This window comes from Mesoplodon bidens (assembly GCF_964165515.1).
Source record: "Mesoplodon bidens genome assembly, chromosome: 14".
NCBI classification, from domain to species: domain Eukaryota; kingdom Metazoa; phylum Chordata; class Mammalia; order Artiodactyla; family Ziphiidae; genus Mesoplodon; species Mesoplodon bidens.
Window position 1 is genome coordinate 59,511,010 of NC_138170.1, and position 16,648 is coordinate 59,527,657.

At 36.6% G+C, this 16,648-nt stretch overlaps 1 protein-coding gene across 5 annotated transcripts in view; it reads left to right on the top strand.

Moving 5' to 3' along the window:
• The window catches only part of PRKD3 (protein kinase D3), an 85,416-nt gene that overhangs the window by 65,631 nt on the left and 3,137 nt on the right, over window positions 1-16,648 (top strand). For 3 of the 5 annotated variants that reach the window (XM_081255080.1, XM_081255078.1, XM_081255079.1), the window contains 7 exons: window positions 2,699-2,751; window positions 5,319-5,391; window positions 6,447-6,553; window positions 10,988-11,149; window positions 11,386-11,484; window positions 14,010-14,277; window positions 16,241-16,326. In XM_081255080.1, the coding sequence (XP_081111206.1) occupies window positions 2,699-2,751; window positions 5,319-5,391; window positions 6,447-6,553; window positions 10,988-11,149; window positions 11,386-11,484; window positions 14,010-14,277; window positions 16,241-16,326 (848 nt within the window). The other 2 variants (XR_014017520.1, XM_081255081.1) reach the window with 2 other exon arrangements.

Genomic DNA, 16,648 nt, shown 5'->3' on the forward strand with positions numbered 1-16,648 from the left:
CAGTTCACATACTCAGGAAATCTGTGAAGTCAGAAATGGCTGTATTTCTTTTAACTGAATTAAAACATTCAGAAACATTAAAAAAATATTGAAACACATGTCCTTTGCACCAACAAAATTTATAAAGTAAAACCTAAATTTGATAAAGGTTCAAGTGAACACTTAATCAGAAAGCCATAGTAAAATGTCACTTTCCCCTCCATTGGCATTATTTCGTTTATGAGGAAACATCATTTATTCATTAGACAAATAATATTTAAATTGAAAGAGGTATCAACCATTTTCTTTTTTTCTTCTTTTTTGGCCACGCTGCACAGCTTGTGGGATCTTAGTTCCCCAACCAGGGATTGAACCCAGGCCCCGGCAGTGAAAGCGCTGAGTCTTAACCACTGGACCTCCAGGGAGTTCCCTCAACCAGTTTCTTTTTTTTTTTTTTTTTTTTGCGGTACACGGGCCTCTCACTGTTGTGGCCTCTTCCGTTGCGGAGCACAGGCTCCGGACACGCAGGCTCAGCGGCCATGGCTCACGGACCCAGCCACTCCACGGCATGTGGGATCCTCCCGGACCGGGGCACGACCCCGTGTCCCCTGCATCGGCACGTGGACTCTCAACCACTGCGCCACCAGGGAAGCCCTCAACCAGTTTCTAAATGTTCTTTATTTCATTTCAGCTATGCTACTTGGTACACCTGTTCTCGGCATTATGCTAGGCCCTGAGCTAGAATACAAAAGAAACACAGAAAATTTTAAAGCTACTAAGGGAAATAGGACATAACGTATATAAGTGTTAGATGGTAGCATAAAGCAGTAGAGTGCAAAAATGAGTAGTGCATTTCTCGAGGAACTCAGATATGGATAGGAAGAGTAAGCAGAGACTTCATGATAGCGGAGCCTGATTTGAACCTTGACCTTGGATCTCAAGTAAGTTAGGACAGGCAGAGCTAACCTGGGAGGGGTGGAGGGGAAGTGTCACTGGTGTTGAGGAGATAAGTGTGATCAAAGGGATGAGGGTAATGACCATGAAAATGTTTGGTGTTGAATATTGATTCCTAAAGGGTGAATAAATGGATATTCACAGTGCTTCTTAAATTTGAGGGGATCTTAGACAGAACTGTCTGATATTCTAATTAAAACCATGGACCTTTTCCCCCAGAAAATAATGTGGGCACATAACACACAAATTTTATATATAATTGGATTTAGAGACCTTCTCAAGCCCATCCATGGACCTCTTCCCTTGGGTTAAGAGTCCCTAAAAACAGGTTGCGGAAGGACTAAGAGTGAGAACTCTGGAGAATGAAAGCCCAGTTCTGCTGCTTTACCAGCTTCATGATCGTGGCCTCTTCTGTTCTCTAATCTGAAAGGGAAATGATAATAAATGCATATGATGCACTTCGCACCATTCCTGACCCATTAGTGAAACTATTACTGTGTTGCTGCTGCCGGTGTCCTTGTAACAATGTGTCTGGAGTAGAGTTCTCCTGGGAAGCAACAGAAATTAAAACTGGGTGAAGGTAGACAGTGGAGGCCTTTGAAAGAAAATAAAATATTGACTTAAACTAGGAAACTGGAACTACTGAAAAGCAGACTTCTGGGCTCATTAATTTAGTTGATGATGTGCCTTTTATGTCTGTTTCATTAATATTTAATTTTTGGATTTTTAAAAAATATTTTAAAATTGGCCTAATATTTTAAAATGGAGTTTTTCCACAGTCATCTTACTTATTTTTGATGTATAGTTGCTTATATTTCCTTCTTAATGAAGTTTTACATTTTTATATTTGGGATTATGAAGGAAATTTCATCTTTGAGTTGTCACTGAGATTCTAGATTTTTGACAACTAGTCTCTTGCTTACTTTCCAAATTTCCCTTTTTCCTTTTTCTTGTCAGTTTCTTCCTTTGTTTACCAAAGTAATACATTTAAACTTCATAGAAATATGTAATATGAGAAATTCCTCCCTATACACATGTGACACATCCCCCTATTCCCAATCATGTATCTCCCCCCTCAGAAAACCATTATTAATAATTTGGTTTATATGTCTTGATTTGGGGATAGCTTGTGGGGAGGGGAGTCTATACTACATTGTTATAATTTTATTTTCACACAAAAATGTATTATACATTTTTGTCGTAAAAGATGTGTGATCTTTTTACAACTTGGTTTCATCAACTATTTAATATATATCAGATATATTTCAACGTCAGTATATAGAGTTATATAATTTTTTATTTTTTATTATGACAGTAATACATACTTTTTATGCATTTTTTAAAATGCAAGCAGTCTAAAAGTGTATAAAGATTAAATCTTTGTTCCTCAACCCCCCCTCTCTCACTCACCAGAAGTAATCATATTTTGTTTTCGATTCAAATGTCACTACACTGCAACTCACCTTTTTAACTTAATAATGTCATAAATAGCTTTCTGACTCAGTTCTTATAGCCCTACATCCTTAAATGTTTAGATAGTATTCTTTTGTATGGACGTATCATATTTTATTTAACCAGTTTCCTGTTGATGGATTAGTATTGTATATGGATAAATTTTGTTTTAATGAATGTAATTATATTAAGTGTATGTTAGCTAGTTTTTAAAATTTAATATATTGTGAGCATTCACATATCAGTAACTATTAATATTACTAAGTTATGGACTAACAGGTTTTTTTTCATACATCATTCTTATATTTTACAGAAGATTTGTCTACCAGTATCTCTGTATCTAATTGTCAGATCCAGGAGAATGTGGTAAGTGAAATTACAGCTAAAATATGCAAATTGGGTGATTAAGGAAAATAAAATGTGAAAATCTTATTAGGAAAATAAGTTTATAGCCCAAAGTGTTGCGCAGTTTGCCTAAAGACACTAGGCTAGACTCTGTGGGTGATAACTTCCCTGAGGAGTTCTGCTTTATGAAGGAAACTGAGGCAGTTTCCTTTTAAATTATGAAAATAAAGTTAACTTTTTATAAGTGACATTAGAATATCACAAAGTGATAGACTAGTTCAAAGAGAAGGGAGAGGCTACTTCTTTCTGGGTCAGAGCCGGGAAAGCTTCCCAAAGGAAGGACAACTTGAAATATGCCTAAAAGGATGGAAAAGAGTTTTGACACAAGTGCTGAGAGGATATGGATGGGGGAACATCTCATGCAAGTACAGAGAAGCAGGAAATGCAGGATTTTAAGGAAGAGTCAAGACTCACTTCAGGTGGTGTATGTAGGTCCATGTGGGGGATTACAGTAGCGATCAGCATACTTTCTATAAAGGGATAGAAGTAAATATTTTAGGCTTTGCAGACCACATACAGTTATGAACTCAACTTGGCCACTGTCGTGAGAAAGCCGTAGGCAATACTTAAAGGAATAAGTGTGGCTGTTTTCCAGTAAAACTTTATTTGTGGTCACATATATTTGAATTTCATATAATTTCATGTTTCACAAGACATTATTATTTTGATGTTTTTTAACCATTTAAAAATTAAAACTCTGTCCTTAGTTCAGGGGCTGTACAAAGAGGCAGCAGGCTGGATTTGGCCCACAAGCCATAGTATATGCCAACCCCTGCATTAGAAAGGAAAAAGGCTAGAAAAAGAAGTCAGAAAATTGTTCGTTAGCTCTATGTAAATTTCTCTGACAAAATCTCTTATTCTTTAACTGGGGCATCCAGCTGTTATTGTTCTGTAACGTGTAAATGTTGTTGGATTTTCTAGGATCGCAGTGAAGACTGATATCCAGTAGTGCTGTGGGAGATAGAGGGTTTCAGTGAGATTTAATCTGTGTGTCTCTTGTCCTAGTGGTAGGTAGAATAGGTAGGAGATTATTGGGGAGAGAAAGATGTTTTCTCATTTCATTTTTACAGATAAGAAGACCAGTCCCAGAGAATTCAGCTTACTTACGATTACCTAATTTAAACAGAAATTCGGATTTGTGGAACTACTGATTTTTATTTATTTATTTATTTTTGTGGTACGCGGGCCTCTCACCACTGTGCCCTCTCTCGTTGCGGAGCACAGGCTCCGGACGCGCAGGCTTAGCGGCCATGGCTCACGGGCCCAGCCGCTCCGCGGCATGTGGGATCTTCCCAGACTGGGGCATGTACCCGTGTCCCCTGCATCGGCAGGCGGACTCTCAACTGCGCCACCAGGGAAGCCCAGAATTACTGATTTTTATATGCCAGGCACTGGATTTGACACTTTGTATATATTCTCATTTAATTCACTTAAAAATCCAGTGAGATAGATGTTATTATATCCACTTTACCAATGAGGGAATGAGGCCTAGGAGACTTGGTTTATCCAGTCACGTGACTGCAGTGAGACCCGCACTGTCTGGGAATTAACACCGAACAAGACAGGTGTAGTCCCTGGCTTCATGGAGACTGTAGCACATACCCAAACAAAAGACAGACCTTGACTGAAGATCTGTCAGGAGGGTTGCCGAGCGCCTTCCAGGAGCTCTCTGACAGCGACAACCACTAGCGAAGAAAAAGGAAGACGAAAGGGAGGGGCGGAGGGGAGGAGATGGAGGAGTGGATTTGAGCTACACATACTCTTTTCATCAGTCTTTAAAAATTAGTCTGATCTCAATCATATGAACCTTTGAGTTTTTCTTTCAAATCAAAGATAGCAAATCTCTTTAATGGTAAAGTAGGTAAAACTTTGTTCTTAATTTTTTATGTTAATTTACTTTTTATAGATCACTACTTAATAAATATATATATATATTTTTTTTGGTGGGGGGGCTGCTTTGGTTCTTCATTGCTGTGTGCCGCTTTCTCTAGTTGTGGCGAGCAGGGACTACTCTTTGTTGCAGTGTGCAGGCTTCTCGTTGCGGTGGCTTCTCTTGTTGCAGAGCACAGGCTCTAGGCACACGGGCTTCAGTAGTTGTGGCTCGTGGGCTCAGTAGTTGTGGCTTGCAGGCTCTAGAGCACAGGCTCAGTAGTTGTGGCATACGGGCTTAGCTGCTCCACGGTATGTGAGATCTTCCCAGTCCAAGGCTTGAACCCGTGTCCCCTGCATTGGTAGGTGGATTCTCAACCACTGCGCCACCAGGGAAGCCCAATAAATATATTTTTTAATTCAAAGCATTTTTCTCCCAATGGTCTTACAGAATACATTATAGTTGTGCAATAAGAATCATAGTATTAAAGTTGGGCTTTTTTAGGACATAGAAAGCCTATATTTCATAAAATATTTTGTGAAAATTAGTTCCATCAATCATAAAAACTAAAATGTATTTAAGTATTTGAATGAAAAGAGTCAGAGATGTTGACATTATTTCATAGAGGTAATAACACTGCTTACTTTTTCCTAAATAGGACATCAGTACCGTTTACCAGATCTTTGCAGATGAGGTGCTTGGTTCAGGCCAATTTGGTATCGTCTATGGAGGTAAGCAACTACAGCCTTTTGCATATTGTAGATAACAGAGAAAAATTATGAAATTTAAAAACATCTGCCAGCTGTTAACATCTTGTCACAGTTTCCTCAAGTGGTGTTTTTCTCAAAGGTTAACCTACATACATTTAGCTAAGCCCTTTTCACTATAACTGAGTATTAATTCCTTAATTTAAACTAAGAACTTTAAAAAGTAACAGAAAGAATAAGAAAATTCACAATAGTCTTTATCTTTTCTTGTAGCTTACACATAAAGATGTTTGGGAAAAATAAATGGTTTGAAGTTTATGTTGGACTATGAAAGTTTGTTTATTGAAGTATATGCCCCACTGGTTTTCCCACACAAATGGCACCATTTATCTACTATTGGCATGAATGGTATCAGGTCTGAAGACATGGAATCTTATCCAGCTCTGTGACTTCCACTGGCAAAGTCATTTAACCTCACTGTGCCTCAGTATCTTCATCAGTTTAATGGAGCTAATAAAACCTGACCTGCATAGTTCATAGGATTTTTAATATTCATTAAACCTAATATATGTAAAAGTACTTTATAAGCTATGATACAAGGTATAAAAGGAAAGTAATGTTAAACCCTTTCGTTCTTTACTGAGACTAGTTGGCCCTTCTGCCTGAAGGCTGTATAGTTAAGTCACTCTGTGCTGATCCAGTGAACCTAGAATAAAATTAATTAACTGGTATGATGTTTCTATCTTGACAGAATTTCTAAAGACTAAGTCACATAGTTAACTATCATTTCTTTAATAAAGTGGATTATTTTTCAGCAAACAGGTTCATTCAAATTTCCTGCTGTTTCAAATAATAAAACAGCCTTTATTAGGGGCAATTACTCTAAGGGGAAAATATAATTTATTTCTTAAAATTAAAGGTTAGTGATGGAGAAAGAACAAAATGAGCTGAAAAAAAGAAATACAAAAATACATACATATCAATTTCAGTTTGTGGATAACTTCCTGATAAAGCTTTTGTATTGAATGTGGGATGTCAATTTGTGTCTTCTTTCTTTTCTGTACTTTTTTTAAAAATAGGAAAACACAGAAAGACTGGAAGGGATGTGGCTATTAAAGTAATTGATAAGATGAGATTCCCCACAAAACAGGAGAGTCAGCTCCGTAATGAAGTGGCTATTTTACAGGTAAAAAAAACCCCAAAAAGTTGCTTTGTATTGGTTTTAATTTTTGATTTATGAGTTTTTAAATCCAAGTCCATTTAGTGTGCTGGTAAGATTTTGGTTTTTGTTTTCTTCTCATTTTTCTTTGTTCTCATTTTATGACCTTTTGGCTCAGTGAGAGGCTGGTGAGCATCTGAATTAACTCCCTAAGTTTTTTTTTTTTTAAGGCAAAATTAGGTTACAATAATCTAGGAGTTACAAGGACTGCCATTATGGTAGTAGTTTGTTTAGAACACATTTTCCTAAGGAAAATCTTAAACTAAAAAAACTCAAATTTCATTCTTAATTCATCACTCCATGAGCTCAAAATACTTTGATACTTCTACCACCACATTTCATTATAATAGTTTAGTCCATTAAGGTATATTTTTAAAGATATATTGGCAATGACTTAAATCCCATAAAATAAATTACTGTGTGTTTTAATTTTTATTTAGCATTTTTATCTCTTTTGGACATCATCTAGAAGAGTAAAATTTAGCTTTATTTTTCTGAATATCATATAATATGCAAATATTTATTAATTCATTGTGTAGCTTTTGCATAGTATTTAAGAAATCATGGTGATATAATAGTTAATGCTGTCAGAGCCCCATTTGCTTGTGGGTGAAGTTCAAGAAGACACAGCCTATTGAACTTGTGCTTCTTTGGAGAAGAAGGTAAGAAACTTATAACCATGTAATTAATTTTACATTTATTACATTATTGGTCACTGTTAGTAACATTTGCCTCACTTTTTTTCAGAGGAGTGATAAAAGATTGTGGTCTACAAGCTACCTGTGGTCTCTTCAAGGCTGCCTCCTCCTATAAAACTACCTTTAAAATACTATATTAACAGCATTCAGACTCTGCATTAGGGTTTGAATACACTGTTAGAGATCTTTTTTCATATCTAATTTTGGACTCTTTCTCAATATCCAATCAATATGCAAAAAAATAAATATTAAGGATTTATTCATAAGGATTGATTTTTTCCTTGTCATTTAAAAAAATTTTTATTGAAGTATAGTTGATTTACAGTGTTGTGTTAATTTCTGCTCTACAGCAAAGTGACTCACTTATACATATATATATTCTTCATATTCTTTTCCATTAGGGTTTATCACAAGATATTGAATATAGTTCCCTATGCTATACAGTAGGACCTTGTTTTTTATCCATCATATATATATTAGTTTGCATCTGCTAATCCCAAGCTCCCAATCCATCCTTCCCCCACCCGCCCTCCACCTTGGCAACCACAAGTCTGTTCTCTATGTCTGTGAGTCTGTTTCTATTTCATAGATACGTTCGTGTCGTATTTTAGATTCCACGTAAAGGTTCTCCTTGTTACTTTGATCACAAACACAGCTCTGTACTAAATACTGAAGCTTTTTTCCCACATGTTATCAACTGCAAATCTTAATAACTAAATTTAGGAATTTCCAGATAATACACAATGTAAACACTTTATTATTATAGCCCTCTGGTTATTTTCAGAAGGAAAATATTTCAGAATTAAACAGTTGTTGCCTGTGGGATTTTTCACTTTCATTTCACAGGGCTATAGTAATGTCAAATGTCCTTTTGCTATTGCCTGAAGAGGGTAGTAGAGTAGTGGGAGAAAAGGTGAGGCGCTCTCATGGCTCCCTATGTAAAGGGGAAAACATTCTCAGAAACTTAAGAGCAAAATTTCTAGTTTGACCGTTGTAGTATAAATTCAGTATTTTCCCCTTCTCTTCTTGGAAATCACCCAAAAGCTACAAGAAAAATGACAAACAGAAAAGCATACTCTATCTTTAACAAAAATAGAAAAGAGTTCAGCCCTACAAAATAGGTGGAAGTTTTTCCAAAAACAATGGAAATGGACCAGGCAAATGTAGGAAGAGGCACCACAATAAAAACTGGTTTTGCTGGCTCTTTCTGAGCTCTACAATCGTGACAGCCTCTCTTTAGTTCCTCTCAAATAGAAGAAAGCCAAGGGAGTCATGATCTAATAAGATTTAATTCAAGAGAAAACACACGAAGTGAATTGAAGTAGGGCACTCTAACAGTGGAAGAGTGCAAATCACACTAAACCAAATGGCATCAACAACATCTATAAAGGAAAACTAGAGACCATACAGGGAGGAACAGACAAGCACATTAGTAGTCCATGACAGATGAAATAGACAAAGCTAAGTAAGAACATAGGAGGCCTAAACAGTATAAGGTAGATCTAAGCAGTTTATGTTGAACACTGTACCCTAAAAACAAATAAGTACCCTATTAATTCAAAAAAACAGTAGAATAAACAGTACTTTTTGGTCTTAATGCACTAAAGCTAGAAATAAATTATGAAATCAGAAAACAAAAACTCCCACCACCTGAAAAAAAATTTTTTTGAGTCTTAATTCTTGAATCAGAGAGCAAAATCAAGATTGGAGTATTTAGAAAATAATTGTGGAAATACTGTATATCGGAGCTTTTGGACTATTGCTCACAGAAATCTTGGTAACCTCAAATATTTAACCAAGAAAGAATGAACATAAATGAATTAAGAGTCTAACTCAAGAAGTTGAAGGATGAACAGTCAACCTGAGGAAAACAGAAGGAATTAACAAAGATAAAAAAGGAAATTAATAAATTTAGTATAATCCAAAAACTGATTATCGGGCGGGGGGGGGGTGGATAACAATAAAATAGGTGTCCAACCGAATCAAAGTATAAGAAGATATAACAACATTTTGGAGAGACGATCACAAATACTGAAAAAATTTTAGGGAATCTTAAGATACTATCTTGTGCAACTCTGTTAGATAAACTTGAAAACCTGGAGAAAATGATTCTCTATGAAAGTATAATTTACCAAAACAGACTCTAGAGGAAATAGGACATTTAAACAAGTAGAAGAAGTGGTTAAAAGAATTTATGTCACAGCATACTTCTATTTTTGTGTGTGCATGCGTTTCCAAGGATGGTGGGGGGAAAAAAGAAACTTAAGAGGTAGTCAACTGCAATATAGGGGACAGCCAACCACACTTCCAACTCTAAATCGGTCAAAGTTATGATGTTCTGAATCTTCTGCTTACTGCCATTATCATGCCCCACCACTGTGGGGTATTTCACTTTCATGTATCTACTATAAGATTATGTCACTTTTCATTTTGCTACCTGGAACACCATGTCATTAACTTGTTTTAAGCTGATTAGTAAACAGTATTTATCTTGCATTTGCTATTCACTTTCTAAACATTTTTAAAACACCAACCATGATTCAGAAGTTGAGCTAAAAGTGACTAAGACACAGTCTCTGCTCTCAGAGAACTTACTAGGCTACAGAGTAAGATACATATACACGTGATACAGTACCATGGGATAAGCAGTGCTGCATAGAGTGCAGTGGCAACTACTGCAGTAGTCTGGAAGAGAGGTAATGTGAGCTAAACTGGAGGCATTACAGTGCGAACTGAGACATGATGGTGTATTCAAAACACATTTTAGAGATGGAGCCCAACTTCACACAGGCTGAAAAAAAGTTTGCCCTCTTGGCATACTTAGATACCCATAGTAAGGAAAAAAAGCATAAGAAAAATATATTTCTGTTAATAAGTATGAAAAAGTTTAATCACTTGGGCCAATATTTAAGAGCATATTTAAGACTGAATAAGAAGAATGAAACCAGACTACTGAAGATACTAAAATCCACACAGAGGAATTTAGATTTATATCCAGAAATAAAGAACCATTGAATGTTTTTTGTGTATGGCTGACTTCTCAAATTGCTTTTGAAGAAGTTTTGTTTCTTTTTTTAATATCAGTTAAGATAGATTGCTTTTTTATTCGCAGATACAGTATCACATTCAGCTTTGTATTTCTCCAACCCTGTTAACCTAGTAGTGCTTAAGAAAAAGGGGTGATGGTAGTAAAGAAATGCTGAGCCTAAAAGAGGGAAGACCAGATCAAGGTATAATGCAACGAGATCAAGACTTAGATAAATAACTACCTTAAAGACAAAACCACCTGTTTGAGCTAAGACCCTCACAAACAGCCCCAAAGAACCAAAGCTCTGTGTAATTGGCCAAACTTTGATTGGCAGTTGGTGCCTATTCATGGACAGCATAAAATTAGAGTACTATCAGAAGATTAAAAAGATGAGAAGGAAGGAAAAGAAGTAGTAATGGACAAGGGCATTTATACTGGAAAAACTGGGAAGACATTCTTTCCCTTCAGTGCATCCACTCTCCAGTACAGAACTTGGAAAATCAAAATCTATGATCCTTTTTATTTTGTTTGCTATTATTTATTTTTCTAAGCTATTTTTTTTGCTTTCTGTGCCGTTATTCCAAACAATTAATTGCAGCACATTGTTAGATATTAATATTTGCACAGTAAAACTTTTACTCAAGTTGGTCACATAAATATCCTGCAACTCTTCAGAATTTGCACCATCCTGGGATTGTAAACCTGGAATGTATGTTTGAAACCCCAGAACGAGTTTTTGTAGTAATGGAAAAGCTGCATGGAGATATGTTGGAAATGATTCTATCCAGTGAGAAAAGTCGACTTCCAGAACGAATAACTAAATTCATGGTCACACAGGTATTTTAACTTTTTTTGAAACTAGAAAATAATAAAAACTACAAGAAATGGTAGTGCTTTTACATATTGTAACATTGTGGGAATTATTAACTTTGAAAAACAAAACAACACTTTTAGTTAAATCTTGATGAACTGTAGTGGACTTTTTAAATTATTATACCACTCAAGGGGTCCAGTTAGTGTTTAGCTGTGATTTTTCCAGAAATAGAAAAAAATTCTGTTTTCTTCAATAACAGATACTTGTTGCATTAAGGAATCTACATTTTAAGAATATTGTGCACTGTGATTTAAAGCCAGAAAATGTGCTACTCGCATCAGCAGAGCCATTTCCTCAGGTGAGATATTCTCCAGGACCTTTTTTAAGTACGGTTTTAAGTATCTGTCTGACAACATTATGAAGTACCCACGTAATGAAAGGCAGTGCTGTAGATTCAGTACATAACCATCTTACAGAAAAAGTTTCCACCTTATAACTGCTATTGAGGATTTATACCCGAGTAGTCTGCATTCAGATTTTACTAATTATATTGCTTATTTTCATGAAGACTTTTTAGACTTAATGACTTTTTAGACCAGTTCTCAAGGAATAACTTTTTTGCACTTTTTGCACAATTCACCCCTCCCTGTGGGTTGGGAATGAAGTAGGGAGAGTCAGCCTTGGTTGGTGCTTGGTGCTCAGGACAAATTCCCCATGAAATAAAACAAACTGAGGGATGATCCTGAAATGAGAAGACTAGATTTTGGTTGAGGCAGGCAGCCAACACTTCTTCCTCTTTAGAGTACTATTATTTCAAACATTTTCAGCAAAACCTATGGAAGAATTACATTTCCCATCACTGCCAGTGCTCACATATGTATTATGATATGTATGTGTGTGTCTCTCCTGCGTGTGATGCATTCATTTTTTACTTGGCTAAATTTCATTTCATTAAAAAGTGTTGATCTTGATCCAAATTTATTTCATAACCTAAAAATGGTTATTAACCCAAAGTTTGAAACATTTGTCCTGAGGAATATATATTGGTGGTACCTATGAATATTTCTCATGATTGTCATCAGCTAGAATAATCTGTTGCCAAATTATTGTTTATGTACATTTAAAACACAGACAAGGGGCTTCCCTGGTGGCGCAGTGGTTGAGAGTCCGCCTGCCAATGCAGGGGACACGGGTTCGTGCCCCTATCCCGGAAGATCCCACATGCCGCGCAGCGGCTGGGCCCGCGAGCCATGGCCGTGGAGCCTGTGTGTCCGGAGCCTGTGCTCCGCAACGGGAGAGGCCACAGCAGTGAGAGGCCCGCGTACAGCAAAAAAAAAAAAAAAAAAAACACAGACAAGTGGCTAGAATAAGGACAACAGATGACTATTTCACTTGGTAAATACAACTCAGATTCTCTTTCAAGAAAAAGATGTATTTAAAAAAATATTCAACTCTTTTAAGGAAGTAATCATATTCCTTTTGTAATGCCTATGTGAATAAAAGTAATCCTCTACCTTTGTGAGGTCAAAAAGGTTCCGTAAGCATTGGTGCAATATTTTAAAGTGCTTCCATGTATTATTTCATTTGATCTTCAAGAGAGTCTGGACAAAGGATGTACACCCCTACAGCTAAGGCTAAAACTCCAGCTTTCTGACCTCCATTAGGAACAAAGGGAAAATAATGTCACTTACTTGATACTCTTTTTTTTGGTCAAGTGCTAGCCATGGCCCCTCTTCTTTATTCAGTTGCCAAACTGCCAAGTCATCTTTACTTTATCAAAATGTTAGCTGAAATATGGCATTTAATGAAAAAAGTTATTTCTTCATGGTCAATAATCCTGTTCTTCAAATATTCAGAGGAAGTAGTTGAATTCAGTAATGACACAGAACAAATATCATAAAAACATGTATGAAGGTCCGTCTTTGCTTTCCACTCACTGTTTGTACCACTGGTTTGTAGAGGCCTCTCAATTTATCTTGAAGTTTTTAGTGAAGACATTTTGTGAATCAGGGCATGTCCCCCGGACAGTACTTGGCATTTGCTTGTTCAGCATGGATGTATCATTAATCACCAAAATTTGAACCTCGTAGAAGATGGGCAGCAAGATAAGTATTCTGAGCTCTGCCAATCTCATTACATTTCCAGAACTCTCTTCCCAAAGGGGCATGGTAGTGACTGCAGCTACCCCCACATATAACTTGTTTCAAATCTAAACATCTAACTAGCAATATTTTGTTCCATAGTCATAGAAAACACTCTTTCTCTTTCAAACAATCTCTAATATGACTCTTCTACTGGCCACATTAATAGTTATCCTTAATACACCTCAATTTCATTTACTTGCCAATATATAGTGTCCTTGGGAAGAGAGATTCTAGGATTAAGCAAAATAAAGGGTAAGTTTTTAAGTATCATAACTTACTTTTCATTCAGCAAACATTTGAGTACCTCTATCCAGGCACTGTGAGGCCACTGAGCATTTAAAAGTGAAACATGTATTTCCTGCTTACAGGTAATAGAAAGTGATGTCCTGAAAGCCAAATGATAAAAGATCAGCACCCTCCATTTCATCAAAAACGCTGAGCACTTATAACACCAGTCTGGTATTTGGCATTCTGGAAGCTAGAATTCAAAAGTGGTTTTTTGAAAGGAGCATTAGCAAAGCTCTTCATACTGTTAGTAATGGATCACAGGGTTATAAATGTATCTATTTGGGAAAAGGGTATTTTACAATTTCCTTATCTATAATTTTTTGACATTCATAATCAATACAGTTGGCAAATGTGTTGAAATGATACAGTATCATATTTAGGGATAGGTATGTATATATAGATAGATACATATGTCAATAATATAAAATTAACATCATCCTTTAATTTCCAGGTGAAGCTGTGTGACTTTGGTTTTGCACGCATCATTGGTGAAAAGTCGTTCAGGAGATCTGTGGTAGGAACTCCTGCATACTTGGCCCCTGAAGTTCTCAGGAGCAAAGGCTACAACCGTTCTCTAGATATGTGGTCAGTGGGAGTTATTGTCTATGTGAGCCTCAGCGGCACGTTTCCTTTTAATGAAGATGAAGATATAAACGACCAAATCCAAAATGCTGCATTTATGTACCCACCAAATCCATGGAGAGAAATTTCTGGTGAAGGTAAAAAAAAATAAGTTTTAGGTCTGTGTCTTTTAGTCAAAATATTTGTGATCCCAAATCACCCTGTCTCTTCTGACTTCTCTTTTTAATATTTCCCATTCACCTTCCAAATTCAACTGTTTACCAACTGTTTGAGCACGCTTCCTTTTACATTATCTTATTTATCTTCCTTATAGTTCGCAGGCAGGGCACTAATCCAGGCCCCAAATGCCTCATTTTGAAACTACTCAAGTAGCTTAACTGTCCTTCTCAGTCACCACTGCCAAATCCTTCTTCAGGAAACACTACTTTCATCTTACGCTGCTCCCGGACATTTATCTCAGCCTCCCTCTAACCAGGCTGCACCTGTAGGTCTCTGGGATATGGCCCAAGTTTGCCTTCTAGCCTCATCCGCCATTACTGCCCTACACAAGCTACTTTCAACTATTTGCTGCATTTTGCTTAGGTTTTTTCCCTGCCTACCCGTCTCTCCTCCTTGCTGTCAAAATCCTTCCAGTTCTTCAGAGATCCCTTAACTTGTGGCTCATCTGAGAAGTCTTCCCTGAACCCCTCCTCCAAACTGTGTAAGATCTACTTAGGCTACTAGTTGGGTGTATTTATCTTTTAACGACCACTTATCTTCAGAACTAGATTCTGATCTCCTTGAATGGAGACCTGTAACTTAGGTTCTTTATATACCACTTAAAACATTATTTAACATTCCCATAGCATTTGATAGAACCACTACTGGGGAACTTAGCCAACCTTTGGAACAGGGGGGCCTTTTTTTTTGTTTTCCCAAAAGTGCCAGACCTAATCATAGGGATTAACAGCCCATTAAACTGGGAAAAGTTTGAGGAACAACATATAAATAGTAGGCTTACTTGGTAATGAACAGAGCTAACTGAAGAAGTACATATGAGGGTTCGGGGATGTTGCCAAAGTCATCTTAGAGCTCCTTGGACAGTGTGGTCTGCAGACCTCTTAATCAGAATCACTTGGTGAATTTATTAAAAAGAAGACCCTGCTGGCTCTATCCCAGAGATTCAGACTCACCAGCTGGATTGATGCCCAGGAATAAATACACTGAATACGTTTTAATAAATACACTGAATGATTCTGATGCACATAGTGGACCGCCATTTAAGGAACAATGGATAAAAGTTTGAAGTATTTAGAATACAGAGAAATTAATAATTAAAATACTTATGGGAAAAAAATAACTTGATTAGGGCAAAAACAAAAATATGGAAAATCGTTGCTAGTTTGGTGGTATTTAGAAGTAGAAATAGTATAGTATAAGTCGTTCATTTGTCTCATCCCTGGATCCATGCCTTACAACTGTATTGTTACATAGGGATGTTGTCAGTGTATAGTTACCTGGTTGCTTTGGTTTTGCAGTTGGCCCATTTCTCCAAATAATTGGATAAAATATGTATGCCAAGATCTCATCACATACACCAAAATACCATGAACTTATTTACTAAAACTTGTTAAGTATGAACTTTGGGTAATAAGTTATCATCTCACTGTAACCACATCTGTAGAAGCAAGGCATCATCTTAAAAATAATAAGTTAATACTCAGCATTTATATGCTGAGCACCATTCTAAGCCCTTCATGTGTATTAAATTTATTTCATCTTCTCAACAACCTCATTTTACAGTTGACTGAGGCACAGTATTACTTTAGTAACTCACCCTATGTCACACGTAGCAACAATGCCAGCTCAAGCAGGCTGGCTCCAGTCTGTACTTTTAACCTGTACTCTATACTGTCTCCTTAATATTAATAAACCAGATACACTGTGAATTCAGTAAATATTTATGGATCACCAGCATGTTAGCTTAAAGGCCATGTCCTTGAGAAGCAAAAATCCTCAACCTTATATTTCTATGGATTGAACTGCTTTCCAGGCAGAGTCACAGGTTTGGGATGCTCCATACGCTCAAATTCATGTATCTAATTTTGTCTTTTCCCTTAGCAATTGATTTGATAAACAACCTACTTCAAGTGAAGATGAGAAAACGTTACAGTGTGGACAAATCTCTTAGTCATCCCTGGCTGCAGGTAAAAAAATAAAAAAGTTCTCTCTCTTGGCAAAAAAAAAAATGTATCTCTCTTCAGCGATTCTCATTTGAGCAGTTCATGGTGATTGTCTTAATGAAACCACTCTTAAAAGCAATAGATTCTACATGTCTTGGGGCCTTATAGTATTCATTTCACCTTTTTGTAAGGTGAGCTTGACACATTACGTTGTCAAATATATTTTATTTTTAAAATGTCCACTAAAAGGTTTATATTTGCATTGAAGAGATCAGAGATGCCATTTAAAATGTCTGGCTTAATTCCCCCCAAAAGCTGTTGCATAGATTTGTCAAAAGATACCCCC